General features: G+C 35.2%; 1 protein-coding gene and 1 long non-coding RNA gene across 2 annotated transcripts in view; one reads left to right on the top strand and one right to left on the bottom strand.

Annotated features, from left to right (window-relative positions):
- WDR75 (WD repeat domain 75) overlaps positions 1–1,408 on the bottom strand; it is a 33,799-nt gene extending 32,391 nt beyond the window's left edge. Inside the window, exon 1 of the mRNA XM_006921277.3 lies at positions 1,010–1,408. Coding sequence (XP_006921339.1) covers positions 1,010–1,194 — 185 coding nt within the window. The 5' untranslated portion in view covers positions 1,195–1,408. The remainder of the gene's footprint in view (positions 1–1,009) is intronic.
- LOC112470277 overlaps positions 1,215–24,744 on the top strand; it is a 58,069-nt gene continuing 34,539 nt past the window's right edge. Inside the window, exon 1 of the long non-coding RNA XR_003042917.1 lies at positions 1,215–1,333. This is a non-coding gene — a long non-coding RNA (uncharacterized LOC112470277). The remainder of the gene's footprint in view (positions 1,334–24,744) is intronic.

The following is a 24,744-nucleotide window of genomic DNA, read 5'->3' as shown; positions in this document are numbered from 1 at the left end:
CTCAGGCAATTTATGAACGCTCCTTCACTCAGTCGTGCATTTAACAACTATCAGCCATACATCCATAAGTGAGCAACTGTAGGGGATACGAACTTTCATAGGACTCTATTTCTACTCTTCTAAGATAGAGTTTTTACTATTTTTTATTCTATCCTTACGTGATTTGAAAAACTTTCTACAATGTGTCATTTCTACATGATACTGGCAATATATCACTAATGATGACAGCTGACACACACACCATTAAGTGCCAGGAACTGTTTTACGTGGTGTATGTATATTAAGGGATTTAATCCTCAAAACAATCCTGAGTTGGGTTAATAAATATTATTCTCATTTTACAGATAAGGCAAGTAAGACAAAGATTAATAAACTTGCAAAGGTCACACAATGTTAGAACCAAGTTTTGAATCCAGACAGTAGTTTGGCTTGCAGCTACACTGAATATCTGAGAAGGATCAGGGCTTACGTATGCTTTTATCGCGCAAAGAATCAAACATCACTTTTCACTCAAAGCTCCAAAAAGGTTGCCAAAATGCAAGCGGGGGTAGGGGGTAGGGGGTGGAGGGTGTGGGGAGGGAGGGTAGAGGAGTGTGGAGAAAAAGGAATCTTTAATCGTTCAGTAATTCCAAGCCACGACTCCATCCGAAAGGATACTCCTCGTGGTACTGCAACCGCGGCAGTGTACACATCCGTGCCTGAACCATCTTTTAGCCGAGCTGACTGTACACACGTGGGTCCGCCCCTGGGCCCCTCAATCTACCTGCTGGTAAACCGCACCCCCGCCTGCGTGTTCAAGGTGCTAAAGCGTTTGCCATCCCTCTTACAGCACACAGGCACCGGCTCCCTCCCGCGTGCCCTGGGGTCTACCCCACGCGTGCTCCTTCTTTGAGCTCACACTGGCCGGCTAGCGAGTCTGGACGCGCCTTGCAGATCTTTCCCTCTGCCCCTCCACCGCCCCAGGACTCGCGCCCCTCAGCCCAAACGACGAAGCGCAGTGGCCCCATACTTAGAATCCGCAGAGAACACCGCTCTCCTAAAATTCAACTGGCTGCCGCCACAACGAACCACGCGGAGACTCTCCTCCTCCACCATCTTCGCGCAGACGCAGGATCTCGCGATGACGGCCCCGCCCCAAACTCCGTACGAAGGCCAGTTGATAGGATGGTGTTCCAGTCCACAGAAACCACGCATGGGCTTCTCCCAGCCGGAGACTTTACGTAGGACCCAGCGCCGGTGCCGCCATCTCTTCTTTGGGCAACGTCAAATTAGGACGCAAATAAAACCAATGAAAAAGCGAAACGGAGACATAGAGACAACGAATTTATATTGGGTACCTCTAAACTCTTGTTTAGTACAGATACATTTTTTCTTTGGCTTTGACAATCTGTTTCTCTAGCTTTTTCCGCCAGGAGGAAAAATGTGGGCCCAAAAGTGTCACGTGACCTCCAACCGGCCTCTCCCCGCGCCTCCGTCCCCCACCCCCTTACTTTGCTTCCGGCGCTGCGAGATGACGCCAGCGTCCCGTGCCCGCTGGTTTCTCGGAGGCGCGATTGGGTTCTTGGGTGGAAAGGTAGCATTCTGCTTTTTGCACGGTCGTTGGCTCTTTTCGATAGCCGTTACTTTGAACTTCCCCGGAGCGTAGCATACGTTCATACTCGTACGTGTTACTCCTTGATGTGTTGAAATTTACCGTATCCCTTAAGTGTTTCCGGAGGTCTATGATTATTGAAAGACTTGCATATGTGAGAGCATGCAAGACAGATAGAATCCCTCCCGTGGGACAGAGACGATACAGATTGCTGAAGAAAACAAAAATAGTAATATGAGAGCGAATAGTTTGCTCAGAGGAGATTTAGGTTTAACTTGATGAATATGTGTTTGTTAAAATTGTGCAGGTTAAAAATACTTTAAAAATTCAACGTTAACACACATTTTATGTAAAATAATTCAGTACAGAAATAGAATAATCCCAGTCCATCCTTACACACTATGGGTATCTCGCCACCATTAATAGTTTGGTGTATATGCTTCCTGATACTTTTCTGGGTATACACATACGTTAACACTTTTTGATGCAATGCACTATATTTTTCCTTCTATATAAAGCATATGTAGGCAAATCTTATCTCCTTTTTAATGACTGCATTGTATTTTATAGAGTAAATGTGCCGTAATTGATCAAATCTCTCAAAGGTGGATATTTAGTAATTTCCATTTTTTAAAAAAGTGGCAAATAGTGCTACAGGACCCATAAAATTTGTGTCACTACTCCTGATTCCTAGGATAGATTCCTAGGATAGATATTGTGAGGTTGATGGATATCTGCATTTTGAAATTCGAGTGAATGTTTTTTTGGAATTGAGACATGTTACTCAGAAACCAGTAGGAATAACAAATGACGACCAAAAAAGGAAAAGTTTTTTAATCTAAAGTTTGGGGAAAATTCGTAAGGAGAGAGAATATTATGAGAATATGACTTAAAGAAGAAATGAGGGAAAAATACTGCTTTGATGAGCAACAATTGAAAGGTAGCAAGGGCTGTGCATCCTTTAAAATTTAGATTGTAATATAGTTTCACTTTGTCAAAAATTGTTAAATATGATGAATTCTGCTTCTTAAGTCTAGTATTTCCTTTCATATACTGGCATTTGTATATCATACATTAGTCCTTGTTGATTGGTCCTGAAACACCAAAACGCAAGCAAAATTTTCTAAAGTGTTTGGAGGATTGGAAAGAACATATTACTGAAGGTTCTAGAAGGTGGTTAGATACTCTCTGCACATAATATTAAATTATCAGATACTTTCCTATGCATTTCATAGAAGAGGGCAAGGAAAGTTTGGCTCATTTGTTGAGAAGGGAAGCTGAGCATCTTTGACAGGTCTTTGGTTCTCTCTAGCATTCCTCTTTTCTTTCTGAGTTCTCACCAGAATCATCTTTAAAAGTCCCTTCGTGGCAATATTGACTTTTTCTAGCACACACTGTGAAACTCTTTCAGCCTCTTCCTTTATCCAGTTTCACAACTGCTTCCACATTTTAATGTATCTTAGTAATAGCAGCATCCCACTCTTGGTACCAAAATCTTTATGAGTCAGGGTGCTCTAGAAAAACCACGAGTAATATTCATTCATTCCATTCATTTATTAAAAAGAATTGGTGCACTCAATTCTGGAGGCTGAAAAGTCCCACAATCTGCAGTCTGCAAATTGGACACACTGAATAGCAGATATGGTCTAATTCGATTTGAGTCTTGTTGCCAAATCACCTCCCAAAATTCAGGTTCATGGGCCTGGTGTACTAATAAAGCAAAACATTGAGACAGTGCTTGGAGATGGAAAATTTTTTCAATTTGGCCAAAGTGAGAGGACTGGGAAGCAAGAGCTCTCAAATCGATCTCTCCCTTAAAAAATAAGTGTAGAGAGTTTTTATGCAGCTGGGGAGTAGTGGAGGGGAGTTTCCAGGGAACTGAGAGAGAAATCAGTGTCTCTTTAGTTATAGATGATGTTATTTCATATCAGACTCCTGGGTGTCAGCAGCTGGTCACAGCTACCTTGAAGACTCTTTCCTTCTGCAGAACAAACTCATAAATTCTCAGGACTGAAGTTATTTATTTCTGCTTGACAGTATCATGTGAGCAACACAAAATTATATTGTGAGAACAAGGGGTGCTGGGTTGAAGAACTGAGATTCTGCAGAATATCTCAATTGTTCAACGATGATGTTATCTTTAAAGCAAAAGGAAGAGACTAGACAACTTGTGACTATTGCCATTGTTCAAACTATTTTTTTTGTGCTTAACTAGCTGTATATTTCTATTATCTCAAGCAAAGTGTACTTTTAAACATTGATCCTGGAACTTGCTTTACAAGCAGTCCTTCAGAATGTGACTAACATACTTTTTGAATCTTTGACTATAAGCTAGGTGACAACCAAAGCAATAAACACATTTAGTCAAAGCCTATACCTATATCTTAATTAAGAATTAAATTATTTAATTATAGCCGCCAAAAATAAGTAGGCACATTAAAATCACAGGCTTTGCTCCAGTCTGAAGGCCTGAGAACTAGAGGAGTGGATGGTGTAAATCCAGTCTTAAGTGCAAGAGGAGACTGATATATCAACTCAAGAGTCAGGTAGAGAAGGGATGAATTCTTCTTTCCTCCTCCTACTTTTCTATTAAGACCATCCATGGGCCCTGAATGATGCCCACCCACATTGCGGGGGGCAATCTGTTTTACTAAGTCCACAGATTCAAATGTTAATCTCATCTAGAAGTACCTTCACAGACAAACCTAGAAATAATGTTTAGCCAAATATCTGGAAACCCCATGACCCAGTTAAATTGACACATAAAATTAACCATCATGCCAGGCAACCACTGATCTGTGCTTCTATACACTTTTGCCGTTTCCAGAAAGTCATATAAAATGGTATATAGGCTGTAATCTTTTGAGTCTACTTCTTTCACTTAGCATAATGCATTTGAGATTCGTGTGTAGATCAGTAGTTTCCTCTTTTTAATTTCTGAGTGGTATTCTGTTGTATGGATAATCCACAGTTTGTTTGTTCATTCTTTTGTTGAAGGAAGTTTGTTTTTTTTCCCCTCAGTTTTGGAAATTATGACTACTAATGCTCTAAACATTCATTTGTAGGTTTTTGTGTGAACATAAATTTTATTTCTCTAGGATAAATGCTAGCAAGGGGATTGCTGGGTCAAATCATATGTTTAAATTTTTGAGTAACTGCCAGAGTGTTTTCCCAGAGTTTCTCTACCATTTTGCATTCCAACCAGTAATGTATGGAAGTTTTAGTTGCTTCATATTCTTGTCAGCATTTGGTATTGTCAGTATTTTTTATTTTAAACATTACGATAACTTTATAGTGGGATGTCATTGTTTTAATTTTCATTTCACTAGTGACTTTGGGCATCTTGTCATATGTTTGTGCCCCCTTCTGCCTACCCCAAACAACCCAATAGAAAATAGACAAAAAAGAGTATTAACAGAAGAGCAAATCCAGTAGCCTGCAAACATGTTTTCAAAAGACATAGTCAAGAACAAGATACAGAAAGTTTGAAAATAAGGGCAGGAAAAAACAAAAATAATATAAAAGATGTGTAGGCTTAGCAATTTTTATATCAGTATAGTTTAGGGAAAAAGTCTTTTAAAGGACAAAGAAATACTTTTATATATTAAAAGATACATTCCATTAAGAAGATATGAATCATGAAGGTATTATGAATCACCAACATAGCTTCAAACTACATAAAAAAAGACTCATAAAAATTAAAGATGAATCTGGCAATTACAAATCAGCTGATCAAGTGGTCAAAAAGTAAAGATGTAATGTGTCAATAACACAATTAGCCATATTGATCTAATGTACATACATACCCAACAAACTTTCCCCTCAAACACACACTGTAATATTCACAAAAACAAACCATCATTTAGATCATAAAGATTATTTAAACAACACACATTACCATACACTCTGCTGTTAAAATTCTTCTCCTTCCCTACAGCATACACTTATCTTCTCAGAACAGAAGATTGTAGTAAAACTTTAGGAAGAAGTTTTCACATCTCTTTGGGCCCAGCAATCATCCTTTTAAATATTTATTTATTATTTTTTTCCCTCTAGAGTTTTGGCAGTGATTTACTGGTTGACTTTATAATTTCAGGGCTCTGTTACCTCACATTTAGGGTGAAGGATTAGAGGCTCTGAGCTGCTAGTGTTGTGGAAAAGATCCAAAATCAGATTGGCGAGAAACCAAGCAGCACCCGGAGAGTTGAAGAACTCAGGTTTTATTACGCCAGCAGTCCCAGAGGAGCTAGTGCTCTGAAGATCTGGGCCCAGAGCTCAGTTGCAACGTCCCTTATATAGACTTGTTTTGGCACAGCTGATGGGTTAATTTGTCCTTAGATGGTTACAAAGGGGCAGGAGTTGTTATGGTTGCAGGTAGTTATATTGTGTTATAAGGGCAGGAGTTGCTGGGGGGTACATATAGTTACATTTGTTGCTTAGAACAAGTAAAGGAAAGGTGAGTCTTTAGTCAATTTTGAGTACAGTCCATGCAGCAAGCATATTTACAGAACAGAAACAGAACAGAGAGCTTATTAGCTTTTTGAATGAAAATTTCTCTTCACTAGATTATTCTAAGTTTGGGAAATAAATTATTTCATGTAAATTTACAGACATTTATGTGGCAGAGGGATTATATTTACAATGGGAAAAAAATGATATCTTGAATCAGTGACTCCCTGTGACCTATAGGCTAAAATCCAGGTTTCTTGACCTGGCAAGAAAGGACTGCCACAAGTTGTCCTGACTTATTTTTCTAATATTTTTCTCTCCTGTATGAACCTCAGTATACATTTGGTCTCCCCAGCATTCTAAGACAACCAAGAGCTTTAAAATTTCTTAATTCTCTTCCAGGAACATTGTCATGTAGCTTCTTAACGTTCTACACACAACACTTAAAATTTTCTTTATCACTCATTGCCATTCAAGTATATAATGGCTCTGAATTGTATTACATTAATTAATACTTTGTGTTTTGATCTCAACAGATGTATGCTCTTGAAAGATAAGACAATATATTCTTCTAGATATCATAATGCAATGCTTCCTGCATTGTGGGTTCCTAGTTACGATTTATTGGTTGATGATTCATTAGTGTGTAAATAACCTGGTAACAGACCCTCTATTCCTAAAATCTTTAATAGTATTTGCATTCCAGAGGTCTGAGCTGATGATTATGACTTCAGAACTCTGAAAATAATTTAAAAACTTAAAGTACAACTGCAAAAATACAGACCTACCACATGGTGGCAGCAAAGGTACATCATTATTTTTGCAGGTTTTATTACACTTCAGTTTACCAGAAATTATAATTATAGTATTAGCGCAGTGAAAAAATGTTTTAACATCTAACTAATAAGTAAGCTTAGTGGAATGTTATGAGATGGGCATTTTTTTAATATAAAGAAATTCATAAAGATCTTTGGATCTTTGTCTTTTACAAGGAAAGCGGCTCCTTAAATTCTAGAACTCCATATTGTTTTGGAACCATATTCCTCTCCCTTCACTATCTTATTCCTCTCTACAATGAAAGTTTCATGAGCATTAGGAGCTGTTCTTTGACATTTGGATTTTGAGACTGGGGTCACTGGTGGCTCACAGGACATTATGCTGTGTAGAATGCGGACCTATACAAATAACAGCTGTTGATGGTACATGTAGTTCTTTTGCAGACAGGCTACTTAGGCACGCTGCTGAAGTTTAATTTCTATGTATAAAGTCATAGTTAAAGTATGTAAACTGAAACAGATGTTAGTACTCTGAAAATGCATTTGGTGCATGAAGGAACAGTTTCTTAGCCTCTGCTTCCACCAGCGCTTTATTTTGAAAGCCCTTTTGAATAGAAAAGGGTCTCTGGAGAACCATCTAGTGTCTTTGACCCCATTAGCATGTAGAAATTCATTCCTGGGAAACTGTTGCCCCAGATAAATGTTAGATTCTGCTTTAAACTCCTTTTTAAATAACTATGATTTTCTTTCCTTATCCATAAGCTTTGTTTAATTGTTCTTTAACTAGGAAGCTATTTACCCTACTACAATTTTTCTAAAAACCAAACTAGATCTTACTGATATTATTTAAATAATAACTCCAAACTTTTATCTATTTAAAGATTAGCAGTCAAGGCAGATGTTTGTACAGAATCTATATATCTTCTCACTGCTGTGGTACCAGATATCAAAGCATACTATATTTGAATGTCTTCCAATATCTGAATTATGTTGGTGATATTTTGTAAATAGAACACAAACGATAATTTGTGCTTCCAGTAATCCTCCCCCTCCAAAAGGTAGTTATTAGAAGTAACATCTAACTACTTTATTTTTATCTTCTTTCTTTCCTAGCTCCCTCTTTCCTTTTCTCTACCTTAGGTACTATGCTAGGCTGAAAAAAGGATTAAGATAGATCTGGTCTTAAAGAATATTCAGTATAACTTAGAAAAGAAGCATAAATTAAAAATCTCTGACGGCACAGAAAAACCAACCCATAATTCTGGAAAACTAAAGAAGGCTTCGTAGAAAAGGTGATATCGAAGCTAGGCATTGAATGATGGAGTGGACTTTAGACAGTGAGGGGGAAAGCAGATTTTCTAAGCTGAGTGGAATGAGCGCTAGTATGATGGGTTTCTGGAACATGAAGGACTCTGATATTGATTTCTTACAAATACGTGGGGGAGCTGATTAGGTGATGAGAATAGAAAGAAGGGTGTATCCAAATTTAGCCATGCATAATGGTTTGGAAGTATAAATGCAAAATCTTTCTTTAATTAAAAATTAGTGATTATAGTATTAAAGTTTTGATGAATGTTTTGATTTATGATAAACTTTTGATTTGTTACTTCAAGGTGATACTATATGACCTTTTTTCTGTATGGTAAAAATTAAGATATAATAACTGATGTTCTTAAAGTTAGTGAGTTATGTTCTACATGTAACAGTAAAATACATCAGTTGACTAAAAATTTATGCAATTCCGTGAATACTCACATAATTTTTGTTTTGTTATGTGAACATAAAAAAGCCTCCTTGAATTCGTCTTTATATTTAACCATTCAAGTTCATAGATATTCAGCTTATAGGTTAAGAAGCAAAGCTTTAGTGAAAAAATGTTTGTTATGAATTTGTATAATTACAATACAGATGTATAATTATAATGCTATATTGCTAATTAATTGATGATTTGGCCTTTATTAAAGGCCAATTTAGATAGCTATTAAGTGATAGCTCTAGTATATAGTAAATGTAACAGAAATGATCTAATTATCTATATAGCATTCCTCATAAACTAAAATCAAATTTAGAGTGTGGAAAAACTTAGGTTCGAAAAATAAATTCTGTGTTAGTTTGTCTAGATTTTAGAATCACTGATCGAAGTGTTTCAGTAGCTCTCTTTTTTAGATACGTAATAAGATTTTACTATTTTATAAACATAAGTTAAATTGCCTATTTCCGGTTTTAGTGTGTTTTATTCTCAAATCACACATCTTTTGGTCTTGACACTACAGTCTTAGATACATGGAATTAAGTGATGTTATTTGTTGGGACATATGTGGATGTCTTTAAAAATGTTGTTGGAAGTTTGGCCTAAGAATACTCTATGTATCTTGTTTTTCTCTTGTAGCAGAATAAAACATCTAAATTAAGAGGGAGGCATTCATATTGCTCTCTTCCATTTAATGCCTGATGTTGAATTCCTTTATTTTTTCAGTCTGAATTATAATTCTAAAACAAACAGATTTCAAGTGCTCTACTTTCCACTTTAAAGTTTCCATCAAACTTTGGTCAGGGAGTAGATAGAAAACTATTGTGACATTCTTTAGGTTTTCTAGTCTGAGTGATTTCATAAACAGTAAAGCTTCAGTAATTTCATTTATGAAAGCCACTTGAAAAAATAATTGGCTAATAATGTCAGAAATACACTCAATCATATATAATGGCGTTATAAAGATTATCTTTTACTTTTTTACAGTAAAATCTGTTTTTAGGTTGAAGTGAATAGTTTTTAAGGAATCGGTAATTTTAATCTGAATTTTCGCAATTACTTAAGGTTTCTTCGCCTCCCAATTAGAAGTAGAATCTAATTCTTATTTTTAGGACTTCTCAGAGAAAGTATGAAGGAACAACTAAAGATAATTTCCTTGTTTTATTTTCCCCTTAAACATTACTGTAGAACAATTCTAATTGAGAAATTAGCTTTGCATTGCTGATTGACTAGGACATATGCCCTAGCATTTAGTGGATTTATAAAAATTAATAAAACGTAAAAGTATTTTGATAATTCTGTGAGCAGAATCTATCCTGTCATTTTGTGAGTAATTTTCTATTGAAACAAATATTCAGAAAGGAATATATCACTAAACAAGAATAAATGCCCATGAGTGAAATTTTTATAAACAAAACTTTAGGTAAGGGAATGGATTTGTGCTGATTTTCAGGTAAATGACTATAGTCATGAAAATTAAACTAGTAAGGTACTCAGACCATGGACACCCTCAGTTCACTTCTCTCGATTATTTCCAGACTGGGTTTTTACAACGGAAGTCAAGAAGACCTGTTGAATAAATAATCTAGTTCATTACATCAGAATACTTGGTAGACACAAATATTCCCGGATAGCTCAGAATAATGTGGTTAAATCATTGTGTCAGGATTTCCATTTAGTGCCTTTCATCACTACATGCCACTATGATTCAGGCCTACTCATGAGGTCAAGGAAATAGTGGAAGTGGTGATTGTAACTTGTATGGCTTCTATCCAGTGTTTAGAAAGAAAATTTAAAGTAAGGCTGGTGGTAAAAAGAAATTAGGATATATGAATCATGGTATTTCATTTTTATTATATTCCAATATATTTATTTAAAAATTCTTATTTTTTGAGATAGAATTGATATGCAACATTATATAAGCTTAAGATGTATAACATTGATTTGGTACATTTATATTGTATTCCAATTTAAAGAATGACTATTAAAAGTCACTATGATTTTATTTTCTGGGTTGCTTTCCTTTTTATGATTTATATCCTGTGGTCTTCAGCCCAGAATTAAGAATTAATGTCACGGAGTTGTTTTTTTTTTTTTTAAAACAGCTTTATTGAGGCATAATTAACAAATAAAAATTACATACAATTAAGGTGCACAACTTGATGTTTTGAGTCCAACATGTTTTTAAGAGTCTGATTTGAATGTAGTATGCCAACTCTACTTACATGGTAATGCGATCTATGCACTTTATTTCAACATCATGCCATCTCAGAGGCAAAAAGGAAGACTGTATACATATGTTTAGGCACTATACTTTATAATACAGAGAGTAGGATATTAATATCTGTGATGTGGAATTAACTTACCTTTAGCTTCAGCTATAAGCTCTTATTTCAGATAACAGTTTTATTTTTACTCGCGTTTATATTCACTTACCTTAGCCCTTCACTTAGAAACAGTAATGGCTTTCTGACTTGAAATGGGTCCCTTGTGCTAAATAATTGGCTACATAAAATAGCACAAATTTTTTACAACTCCTTCCCCCACCCCCTGCTCCCCCCCGCCCACGAGTGGATTTCATCTTGATTTCAAGCACATGAATCTGGGTCAAAGGGTGGCCAAGTAAACAGAACCCAGTCTTGATTTGAACAGCCTTAATAATGCACTCTAATTTCAACATCAAAAATACTGCATCCATCCTTAGTGAAATATCCTTAAACTGCTATAATAAGATCTGGAGTTTAAGTTGCTGTTACTGGAAAGGTTTTAATATTTTCCTCTTCCCAGAAAATGAAAAACAGAGAAACCCTCGTTTCCTGACTACATGTCAACTGTTACAAATGTCTTCAAGCAAAGAAAATGGAGCCCTCCTTTGTTCAGTACAACAGTGCTAGTAGAGAAGTATTGTCTTGCTGTAGTATTCCTGCAAGTTAATTTATTTGTTGCTTTAGAAAGAAATTCTGTTTCCATTAAAATTATGTCTCTGGGTAGGTGATTCATAAACAGAGGACCTGGAAATGGAATCAGTCTCTTGAGCCTATTTACATTCTTAATCATACACAGCTGCTGGGTTGATGGAGGATTTTGGATTTTTTAAAGGCAGAGCCTTATCTTTTGTGATTAAAATGTTAGATCACTGGCACATTTAAACAATGCCAAATAACATAGGGCTAAGTTTCGAAGAAGGTGGATTTCCCTTTCAATGTGTGGAGAACCTTTTTTAAAGGTATTTTGAACTCAGCTTTTAGCACATTTTAAAAACTTTTCCTTTGATGCAAAACAGCTGTAGCTATGTTTTGAGTGATATAAACATTCCTTTCCACCTCCTCATTTTTACACTTTCCAAGCTCAAGGCAAAGGATTTAAAAACTTTGCAGTTTCTTCTTATCATGCACTTCCTACAACTGTTACCTTTTTAACTAAATAGCACTTTATAAGAAAACTTTTACAGAGATGGAGATTAAACAGTTACTTGAAGCAAATAACCTAAAAATGGTTAGAAAACATTAATCATTTTTTGAAAATTTAGTATAACCTCAAAATACCTTCTTGTAGTATAGCCATTAAGAAATTTTCAATGCATTTTCTGCTTGAGAAGCAGACGCGAGCACAGACAGTACAAATTAATACATGTTCAATAGATATTTGGGTTGAAACAGGCAGGCCAATTACAATTCTTTTCTGTCTGAGTTTATAAGAAGGAATCCTTCCAGTTTCTTCAACCCCTACGAATTATAGCTCTATATTTTTCACTTTTGTGATGATTTGTCTATGGGCTCTTTGAACAGTGTTAAGATCTTGCATCATCACAGGTGAATTTCCCACACCTTAGAAACTGTAGTAACAAATTAATAGCTGTTTCTTGGCATCTCGTATCATGCACTTCTTGGCATCTCGTATCATGCACAAGTGGCTTTGCATATATAAGTAATCCAGTCTAAACCAATTTTCAAAAAATTTTCTTAGTCACATGATAGAGGTCAGAGCTGGGTCAATCATGTTTAATTAGAGAATTTTTCCAAATAGAAAATTTCTTCTAAGACCTAAAGGAATACATTTTCTGGTGGAGTTTAGCAAGGGAAAGAACTTGAAAGATTAAGGAGAAATGTAAGGATGCAACTTTAATTTGTAGGAGAAAATATGCACTAAAACTAAATTTTTAGATTTTAGCAAAAAAATCTTTTTGACGGCCTTGGAAATTTCTTAACAGTCAACTGTTAGTAATGTCTGAGATGGTATTATGTCAGAGATAGAAACTAGCACCTCTTTGTTTTATTTGTAAAATATGTCGTTACCAAAAAATACGGTATATTAGAAGACATATTTCTTTAAAAGCATTAATTTTATGTTTTTAGAAGTATAGCATAAACATTAAAATGAGATTGAAATTAAAATTGGCAATTTCCAACACATTAATAATGAATTTTCTTTCTGTTACTTTGAATTTGTATGATTTCTTTAGTCATTCATTTATTAAAAGAATCTTAGCATTTGGAAATGTGAAAATTAGTTACTGTGTACTTTGACCTTAGCTGAGATATGTTACATGTTTTTCTTTAACTACTCTATGAAGTGATTGCAAATACTCTAGAAAAAACTAAGCTACTTATATTCATTGCTTTGAAAAGAAATTAAGACTTTCAAATGATGCAATGGATTATTTCATTAGTCCAAAAAATAGTTTCTAAAGGATCACGAGTGTTAAGTTTGACAGTAGTTTTAAAAGTTATCAGAAGAACCCTTGTACAACGGAGATTTTTGACTGAAATGTGCTATAACTATATATTGGGTTCGTGGTTATAGATACCCATCAGGTCTTACGTGCATTTTCCACTGTGAACATGAAATAAATTGGGTGCAAGTTTGTCTTTTTTTTTTTTTTAGCACAAGATTATGTTACATGGCTCTGCTTTGTATTTTTAATCTAGTTTTTTTGGGTCTGTATTTCCTGCATGCCTCCCCAGTGGCCTATTTGTAGAATGTTCTATAGAGTGCAATAATCGTAAGCAAGTTCTGTGACACTAAATTTGTTAAAAGGTAATTTAATTGCAAATAGATATCCTATGTCATTGTGTGTTCTTTAAGTGTTTATTTTTATTTCTTTTCATTCAATTCTAATACTTTCCAGTTAGTAATAATTATATTGATAATAATGACTAATACTTATAATCTCTTATATGCCAGCAAAGTCCTTTACTAGATTATCTGATTTATTTCTCACAGCTACCCTATAAAGTAGATACGGTCACTATCATTTTATAGGTGAGAAAACTGAAGCACACAGATATTAGATAATTCATCATGTAACTGGAAAATGGCAGAACCAGTATCTGTATCTGGTCTGTCTCCAGAGCCCTTGCTTAGCCTCTCTTACTAGGAAAAAATTGAATGAATGTAAATATTTGATAATGGAATTACTGTGACCCACCTAAGTCTTCTTATTCACAAAACGTAAATAAGAAAAGCCTTAAAATAAATTAAAATATTTTGTAAAATGTAGAACCACCAAGTTCTACATTTATTTTAGAATTTATTTGGAATAGAAAAGGCAGTACATGGTCATAAATGAAAAAAAAAACACCAGATATTAACAAAAGAAAAATATAAAAAATGTCCATAGTCCTGTCCATCTGAGACACATTATTAACTGTTAATACCAATACCATATGGTTTCTTTTAGATACCATATATAAATATATATTTATTACAACAATTTCTCAAACAATTCATTACATCACAACACCTGATAGACTTGGTTAACTCAAGATAATGTGGTCAGTTGTCTGTGTTAAGATTTCCCTGGGGTGCCTTTCATCACTACACATCACTGTAGTTCTGTTCTACGTGAGGTCAAGGGAATAGTAGATGGTGATTGTATGCTATATGGCAGATAACTAGATTTTTATTTCTGTTATAACTATTGACTAGATTGTTTCACTTTTACATTATTATAGCAAAAAGCAGGATTAGTTTATTAAAAATTATATTTTTATATAAGTAAAAACCAGAATACCTCCAAATGGTAATAAAGTTTCTTATATTCTGAAGGAAAGGGTCTTCGTTTCTACTCTTACTAAAATTTCCCGATTCTCATATGTAGATGCTTTATATGTCTTTGTAAATATTATGTTCTGTATGAACAAAACAAAAATATGTAGCTACCACTTTTCATGCAAAATTGTGAATTAGTCAATAGTTTCTTAAGAATGACTTTCTTTGTTCCAAATTTTATTTAGAAATTTGAATTATCAGCTATATTTTCTTAAGACTGTTAACTAAAACAATTTAGTAGTGATAAAAATATTCCGAGTTGCATATGGCATCTCTAAGACTAAAATCCAAAAGGAGAGCTTATGGAGCTTATTGAAACTTAATATGTTTTTTGTAATGGATTCCAAGTGTACGCCTTCAAATGGTTTTTAAAAAAAGAAGAGGAGAGACTAAATTTTGCCTACAAATTAAGTTGCAACATTGGTAAACTATTATTTGATGAAAATTCTTTCATTGCTTTCCTGCTTATATTTACACTATGCTTTTCTTTATAAATATATTTTATTCTAATTCATAATGTAAACATTACTCTTGTTCAGAAGATCATGAGAAGTGTGAAAAAAATTAGAAATGTTAAAAAGTGTGCAGTAAAGTACGACACAGAACTTGTCAACCTCTTAGGCACCTTTGGACTGGTTCTCATCTTTTATTTAAATTAGCTTATTCTTGTAGCATTATCTGAAACTAATTTTACTGACCTTGAAATTCTTTTTAGATGATTATGATAATAGCAACTCACATTTCTCTGGCATCTTTTTTTTTTTTTTTTTTATCTAAATAGCCTTGTGCAAGCTTCAATAATGAGTGCTGTGCTCTAAGAAAATAACAAATTCTGGAGCTACTGTAAATCAGCTCATGGAAAGACAAATCTAAAATGAATGACAGAAGTAAAGTATGTAAATCCAGACTAGTTATTAGTCAATCTGGTTTAGAATATGTATAGTGCCATAAGCAAAACGTGACTCTCTGGGAAAAGAACAATTTTCAGTTGGGTAGAATTAGCTTTCAGTCAGTTTCACTTCATTTTATTCCACACCTTTTCCCTACTCCATCTTTCCTCAATCTTTGTGTCTTTAAAGCCTTTATAAGTACAGAAAAACGTTTCTTAAGTGTCTGACTTTGTCATGTGATTAGTTTGCTCAGTTAACCCATCTTAGTTTGGGTTGTTTAAGCCACCATTAGATCGGGTGGCTTAAAAAAACAAACATTTATTTTCACAGTTCTGGAGGCTGAAATCTGAGATCAGGGTGACAGCATGGTTGGGTTCCTGGTGAAGGCCCTCTTCCTGATTTGCAGATGGCCATCTTCTAAATGTGTCTTCTGGTGACAGACACTAGAGAGAGGAACCAAGCTCTCTTATGTCTCTTCTTATAAAGGCACAAATCTCATTATGTGATCTCCACTCTCATGACCTAATTACCTTCTAATGGCTCTATCTTGAAATACTTTCGCATTGGGGATTAGGATTTTCAACATACAGATTTTGTGGGGACACAAACATTCAGTCCATAGCATAACCCTTCCAAGAGTATTCATATTTTAAAAGAGAACCTTTGTATGAAGAACTTTAAAGGAATTGCTTTTTTAGAATCTTCCTGATATTCCTTAATTTTATCATGTAATTATCTTTCATAGTACATTGCCTACTGCAACTAGATTGAGATCAACATCATCTAGGAACAACTTAACTCTTCTGCTAGATGGAAAAACCTTTGAAAAGAAAATACAATAATGACTAATAAGCTATTATAAAGGACTGTTTGCCATGGGAACTGGTGGTTGGAAGGTATACCCAAGGGGAGGTCTGATTTAGTTTTCGATTAATATAGTTGAACAGAGGGAAATGGCCCACTAAGGATGGGGAAGCATAAAAAATGTGGCTAAGAAGAAGTGAAAATTAAATACATTGTCTTTTAAGGCACTAATGGCAGGCAAGCAGCTGGGAACTAGTGTTGTGATGAAGGCCGGGCATGCTGTCGAAAGCTAGGCATTAATATGCCTTGCCATATGTCTTGCTACTGTAGCTGAGAAATATTGAGGGAATTTTGGCATAAAGTAAAAGCACACATCATTTCTTTTCACATTCTAGGAATAGCAGACCAAAGAGAAGCTGTAAGGATGGAAGGTTAAGAACTAGTTATTGAAAGAGCTAGTTATTACTTTATGGTTAGTGTTTTTTTATAGATTAGAAAAGAGTTTGTTTGCATCACTCTTGTCCAGGGGAATTCAACTTTTAATCTCTGCTATAAACAGCATTCCTCAAACCACGAACTCATCCCAACAACTATCAGACATTATACAGATACTGCTTTGGCAATGACTTACATTTTCTCTCTGGGTAGAAATGAGAGTCTCATAAAATTTAAGTACAGATGTTAGACAGTAGAAAGAAGACAGATCTCTGTGGTTCTAGCCAGTATTTAAGCTGACAAAAATATTAAAAGTAAATGGGAATGTGTAAAAACCTTTAAAATATGAGAATTTCCAGCTACTATAAAAGGAGACATAGTCTAATCTCATTTAGTTATTAGTTTTCTTTCATTTTATGGTAACTTTTTTAAAGTGTCTAAAGAATAAACATATATGTTGCTAGACCCAGGACTGGAAAATCATAGTACCTTTAGACATATGGAATGAAGTCACAGCTGGAACCAACTTCTTTTTGTGTTTTCCTGTAAAAAGGGTTTGAAGATTTCAAAAAAGTTATCAAACAATGGGAGATTATGAGTTCCAGGAGCACAAAATATGATTCTAAACTGGCATTGCTAATTAGGAGTAAATTGGTAAAGGACTTAATTATATAATCTATTTGTTCTTACAGTAAGTTTTTTCATTCGTGGATAGAGTTTACACAGTAAACAGGAGTAATAAGACATGATTGTAATATGGGCAACCTAGATATAACTAGTTTACAGCCTTTTTTTTTTTTTTTTTTTTTACAAATAGATGTGGCATCTCTTAAGTTAATTCCCCTTGCCTGGTGACAGTACTCTCAGGGTAGGTAATTAAGCTGCCCACATGATTGGATAATTCATCACTAGGCTAAATCCAAAGAGATGATGCTCAGGAAGGCTCCAAGCAGAATTTGAAAGTAGATGGTGTTTCAAATGATTCTCTGCACCTTGGTCCATGTGGTGAGTTCAATTCACTGTGCCTATGATTACTACTACCAGTGCAGTGAACTCTTATCTAGTCTTACCCCTTTCCTCCTTCCACTCTGCCGCAAGGCTGGGTCCAAGCTGTTTGCAGTCTGGGAGTGATGGGATAGAGGGATGCCACGTCTACTGGTGACAAAGTAGGATGATTTGCTGCTTTAGGTCAGAGGATATGGAAGCACATTTGTCCTATAAAGTTGGAGGATGAGGGAAGGCACATTCTTTATCACTAGATGTAGGAAAGTATAAACTCTGATTTTGTTTTAAGAGCTGAGAAGGGACAGGTAATCATTTGAGATGAATGTGAAAGTTTGGGACAACTTGGAGCATAGGAGAGCATAACGGCCCCTATAGAGGATAAGGTCAAAATTAGCATGGCATTTCTGAGGAAGCATTTCCTGACTGTTGTATGCATATTCCTAGTTCTGGCTGAATCCAAACTCTGTCAGCAAATCTGTAAAGATACCCACAAGACCGCATTGGCAGTTCTTCACATCCCTAAATTTTTCTCTCCAGGTTTATGTGGAATTTTGAGTGGTTGAATTAAGCTCAATATCTCTAGTTTTCAGGTATTTAATAACTTGATACATAAAAGTAAAAATGGTTCTATACTCTCCGATATTAAATTTGCTCAAATTAGTTTACTTTTAAAATAGTGAGAGTAGAGGAATATTATGTTAACTTGGCAAAGAAATGTTTTAATAAAGGGTAAACTAATATATCAACTGAGAAGTAATAACTTACATAGACTAGTTACCCAATGGGAACACCATTTTAGTATGTTGTCAAACTTAGTAACATTGAGATGCACAAGTAATATAAGGAAAATATACTCATTTAAATGGAAAGAACTGGTGGCCAATTAGCAACAGCATCAAAAACAAATCGGACAATTTTAGCATGTAGAGTAAGCTAATGTGATCTAAACCTTTTTTAAAGCAAGTTTTCATAATCCTCTTTTTGTATTCCAGAAATGTAAAAGAAGATACTTGATGAGTTTTATACTTAAAAAAGACCTTTTCCATTAATCTTTTCGGAACAATCAACTATGTTCCTTATACTAGTGGGAGGAATCTGGTGGATGCCCTCTGAGAATAGTATATTTAATGTATGAGATAATTAGTTTCTATTCCTAAAAGGGAATCGAGAGTAAATTACTTTGCACATCACCTCTTCTGAGACACAAGATTGTATGCTATTCATATATCACCTTGTTCACACTGGTTCTGTTCTATGTGACTGCAACCAACCAATATTGTCTAAGGGACTAGCAGAATAATTTATTTAATTGGAGCAATGAGTTGTCATTTTAAATTTCTCAGCATCAGTGGAACCAAAGCCACGTGTCAGAGTTGTTCTCCATAATTCTTACAGCCATACAGTTTAGGAGCCCGTGAGCTCCAGCATTAAACTGGATTCTCCATATAGCATGTTTGTCAGATGTGCATAGAAAAGATTAGGAGATAGTCTATCCTACTTCTGTTTCAGTTATAAACCTCAATGCCATCCTAAAAGATCCAGTCAAATTTGAGTCTCAGAGCATTTGTTAATTTCAAAATAGTTATTGCCTTGGATATGTTTAAAAATTGAATAGTTTTTAAAGTCTTTGAAAATAGCAAACAGCAATTTCCCAGACTAATGACTTACTTTTTAAGCCAACTTTAATAAATTCACATTTAAACTAAACAAACCTGATGACCAAAAGGAAAACTTTGTTATTTTAAGAAATTAGCTTTATTTTTATAGTTAGCATCTCACCCCCAGGTGGTAGTTTCAGGGCATGAAAATAGTTAAATTTTAACAAATTCCAAAAAAAATTACTGATGCCTTGTTAATTTGTCAGAAATGGCTTAATTTGCTAAATAAATTAGAGAAAGGGCTTTAAGTACAGACTACCTACTCTTACCTTCGATCTTTTATTTTCTTGTATTCAGTTAAACTGTAAAGTGAAGATTGCAGTCGGGAATTGATTCTTAAGATCATTAGCCTTGGGATATAGGTGAGCAGAGCCTATACCACATTATTGTGACCTTCGAGAGCAGGGTAGCCACTGTGTTTGAGTAGCTTCTTATCCCAGCTTTCAGTGCCTGGCTTTTCTCTGTCTGTAGCCTTTATCTCACAACTTTATATCCTCCTTCCTTTGTCCTAAACCTTACTAGGGAGCAATAGCTGGATTTGACTTGATTCCCATTAATTCTAAGTTGTCTTCTGTTCCGTTCGTTTGGGGCCTTTTTTCCATTAGGATGTGTGGACAGTCAAGTTTACATTTACTCTTTGATCCTGAAGAAATTTTGCTAAAATTTGGTAGTTTCAATCATCTTGGCTTTATTTAGTAAAATAAATATTTTATTTATTAGACCTATTTTTGTCCTTATAAATGTTTTTGGTGACTCTTGAGTCATACCACGTAGGTATGTTCTACTGTGACTATGCATGTCTTGGCTTGAAGGACCAAGCCATCTTGGCATATGCTGTTGTGGTTTGTGCTGGTGAGCTCCTGGGTCTGGGTTGCTAAGGTGGTGAATCTGTAGTTAAACACAGAGTCATCCTCTGGGGATTCATTTTATAACATTATGCTCTATTTAGGTAGTGTTTTGGGCTAGACTTGCTAGATTTGGGGCAGGCCCTAGAGAACCAGGAGGTCCTTAAGAACTTGTATCTGTTCCAGGGGTCAGTCATCTTGTTCATTAGAATGATAGACTGGTGCACCTCCACTGACTAATGTGTTTTCACAATTCAGAATGCTTCACAATATTTCTAGGTGTTATGAAATTTAATGAGAGACAGAATGTGTTGATGGAATCTAGCTTCTTATTGCAATAATACTTTCCTTGCAGACTTCAGATATATTTAGATTTGTTATAAACTCATTAATGCTGGCAGGTCAATAGAGGTTAACATTTTCCCTTGCAGTGATCTTCAGTTTAGATTGGACTAGCATTTGTTTTTATTAATGATCCAATTAATGATCAGAATGTGTATGTGGTTGAAGTATGGGAATTGGGAGCTCTAGCTGATTGTATGTTTCTTCTCCTGAGGATACAATGGGAATGAGCAATAATGCCACAGCCCCTTCAAAAATTTCATACAGATCATACATATGATTGTAAGCCAAATTGCTTTTTTCCTATTTAAAAATTTTAAAGTTATTCTATACTAAAGATTGGACTGACAGTATAGATTTGGCCATTCTAAAGACACCAAAGCAAATAAATTCTGAGGGAGAAGGTAAAAAAGATCTTGGAAAAAATTCTTAGAATCTTTGCCAATTGTCCATGATGGCCTCATTAAAAAGTTTTTTTTTGGTATGATAAATAAAATGTATCCCCATATTTGTGTCTCTATATTTCTGCACATTACTTTCCAAAAGTAAATTTTTAAAGAACTCCTAAAAAATAACAGAACTGTCATAGAATCATAAAATATTAGAACCAGAAGAGATCTGATATATAATATTTCATCAGAGCATTTGTTATAGCTTGATATAGGACGTTAGGAATTTTTCAGTGGTTCTTCCATTAGCCTATCCTGGAATCAGAACTGACTAAAGCACTGGGGATAATCTTATGCCCTGATGAATGGTATCAGTGCCTAGAACATAAAAGGTGCTTAGAAATTGTTTGCAGAATGAATGAATGGAAGGGAGGAAATATACCGGATGTACTGAAGTGCTACTCTCTGCTCAGCATTATAATTATAACTAATTATAATAATAACTTTTTAAATTAAATTTTTGGGTTGACTGGTTAATAACATTATATAAAGTTCAGGTGTACAAGTCTATAATACATCATCTGTATATTGCATTGTTTGCTCAGCAGCCAAAGTCTAATCTCCTCCCACCATCATATATTTGACCCTCCTTTACTCTATTCAGCCTTCCCCACCTGGCTTCCCCTTTGGTAACCACCATACTGCTAAGCATTATTATTAATGTTATGAAAATGAAGGAAGCATAATTTACTTTTAGTTGGTGTGAATCCACTAGGCTCCTGGTTCTTAAGTTTATTTTCTTTCTCCTTTAACCTTATATGCCTACAATTTATTTTTACACAATAGTGAGTTTTTAAAAATGTAAATCATGTAATGTCACATATCTGCTTTAGAATCTTTTAATTCTGAAGTGTATTAATTGTATTTAGTACGAAATCCAGCCACTTACCATGGCCTACAAGTACATGCTTAGTCTGATCCTTGCCCACTTATCCACTCTCATCTCCCACAGCTCTTTTCCTCTCATGCTGGCTCCTTCCCTTCATTTAGTTCTCATAAAAGGTCACCTCCTGAAAGATGCCTTCCTTGACCACCCCACCCATTTCATATGCTCCCTGACAGGTCAGTCTCCATTTGTATACAGCAGTAATTAATAATATCTTCCAGGAGAGCCATTTTTACTGCTGTGTCCTCAGTGTCTGGAACAGAAACTGACACAGGTTGAATGATTAAATGCTGTATTTTTTTTTTATTGAGGTATAATTAATATATAACATGTTATTTTCAGGTGAATGAATGCTGTGTTTTTTTATTGTTTATTATGTTTTTTTTTTTGTTTAAAATGCTATACCAGAAAAAGTCAGGAATAAACTTTGAAGATTGATCTTCCTCTCTGTCTGAGCTCCCTCAGTGCTCTGTGCATATATGTTAATTACCATATTACACCCTAGCACAGTATGAGTCCATGTTATTCACCAACTGTAATCCCCTAGTGGGGAGAGGAATCTCTTGTATCTCATGGTGTTGGATATATTAGGAGATTTCAGTAAGTTAATTTGGAGAAAATAGGCTTAAGCTTATTAAGCACCTGTTATATAACAGAATGAAAGCAGATATTCTTTTGGGTCATATTTATTTAAGGGTTAAGAGCATAGACTCATGTAGGTGATGGAGTTAGGGAAATAAGAGGAGAACCGACTTCCTTTTTGGTCTAGGGGTTGGTAGACAAAAGGAATAGGAAGAGGGAAAATGCAGAGCCAATTAAATACATGTCCTGATTTTCCCTTTCTTGGCTTTTGCCTGGGTTGAAGAAGTGTGGGATATCAATGGCATGCAGCTCTTCTTTGCTCTTCTAACTGGGACTCAGGGAGGCTGTTGAAGTGGGGAGATCCTGACCACTTTGGAGAGGGGAGAGAGTTGGACACCGATATGAGAGACAGTCAGTGTAAGGTGACCCCACAGGAGGGCTTGAGAAAAGGCACTCAGATCAGGGAACTGGATGGAGGCAGTGGGGTGAACCAGATGTCTGAAGCAAATAAAAATTAAGGAAAAGCTGAGCTGACAGAAGGAAGAAGCCAGTTTCTTCTGGGAATTAAGTCCAAGCCAAAGGAATGTACTATAAATTTGCTGGCCATAAATTGCAGCAACAGAGGCCAGCGGGGCAAACAGTAACCAAGAGGACATCAGTTTAGAGGAGCAAATGCCAGTGCAAAGACTGGCATGAGGTGGAGGCCCCTTCACCTCAATACCAGGAGAATATGATACCTAAAATGGTTGTGACTTTACTAGGGGTCGGGTAGGAAGAGGCTTTTTTTGAGACCGAAGGTCTTTATCCAAATGAGAGACTGAGCATTATTTGAAGGGACTGTTAAGTGACCAGATTGGATCTATGTATGTCTATATCTATATCTCTAATAAATCTGTATCTAATCTTGCTAGGTATTAGATAAACAGGAATCAGATTGCTTTTAGACAAAATAAAGAACTTAAGTTCTTGCTGGAGATCTGAGTTTGATGTCAATTATCTTTTTAAAAATATTTTATTAGTTTCAAGTGTACATACATGAGCTATACATCTATATACTTTATAAAACAATTGAAACTGTTTTGCTTGTCTGCTGTAAGAGGAGAATGTTGGCCTAGAAACTCTCCAAGGTTCCTTCTAGCTTTAAATGTTAAGGTATCAGCACATTTCCATTATTTGTCAAACTTCAGCAGTCTCCTTAGAGGTCTTCCTACTTTCCCACTAATCTTTCCTTCAATACCCTATTTCCAGTATTGGAGCAAGAATGAACTTTGTCAAATGCCTCTTTATTCATGTGATTTCCTTGCTCTGAAGCAGACTCTTTTGACCAGATGAAAACTTTTTTCAGGGGTATCTGTATTGTCCATCACCTGTTCTGTCTGAAACCCTTTGCAGGATTAGATGTATTTACCATATGTTGAAAACGCTTCATTCTCCTGGTCTTGGTCTTTTTTTCCAAAAGACATCTCTGTCCTCTTTTAACTTTTTGAACTTTAAACTATGCTCAAAATTTTTCTTTTCCATGCTAACATAAACTGGCATTTGAATACATTAAACTAAAAGTTTTGCACAGCAAAGGAAACAATAAACAAAACGAAAAGGCAACCTACAGAATGGGAGAAACTATTTGCAAGCCACGTACCTGATAATGGGTTAATATCCAAAATATATAAGAAACTTTTACAATTCAATAGCAAAAACACCAAGTAACCTGGGCAAAAAAAGGACAAAGGACTTGAATAAACATTTTTCCATAGAGGATATACAAATGATCAACAGGTTATATGAAAAGATGCTCAAAATCGCTAATCAGGGAAATGCAAATCAAAACTACAAGGCAATATCACTTCATATCTGTTAGGATGTCTGTTATCAAAAAGACAAATAACAAATGTTGGCAGAGGTGTGGAGAAAAGGGAACTCCTGCGCACGGTTGGTGGGAAAGTCAATTGGTACAGCCATTATGGAAAACAGCATGGAAGTTCCTCAAAAAATTAAAAATAGAGCTACCATATGATTCAGTGATCCCACTTGGGGTGTATATCTAAAGGAAATGAAATCAGTATCTTGAAGAGATATCTGCATTTCCATGTTAATCGCAGCATTATTCACAATAGCCAAGATATAGAAGCAAACTAAATGTCTGTTGATGGATGAATGGATAAAGAAAATGTGGTGTGTATATATATATATACTTTTATCATATTTTAATGTAATATAATTTTAATACATTT

Source organism: Pteropus alecto, unplaced genomic scaffold, assembly GCF_000325575.1.
Source record: "Pteropus alecto unplaced genomic scaffold, ASM32557v1 scaffold3, whole genome shotgun sequence".
NCBI lineage: Eukaryota > Metazoa > Chordata > Mammalia > Chiroptera > Pteropodidae > Pteropus > Pteropus alecto.
The sequence above is the reverse complement of the archived record's forward strand: the minus strand, read 5'-3'. Positions and strand labels throughout refer to the sequence as shown.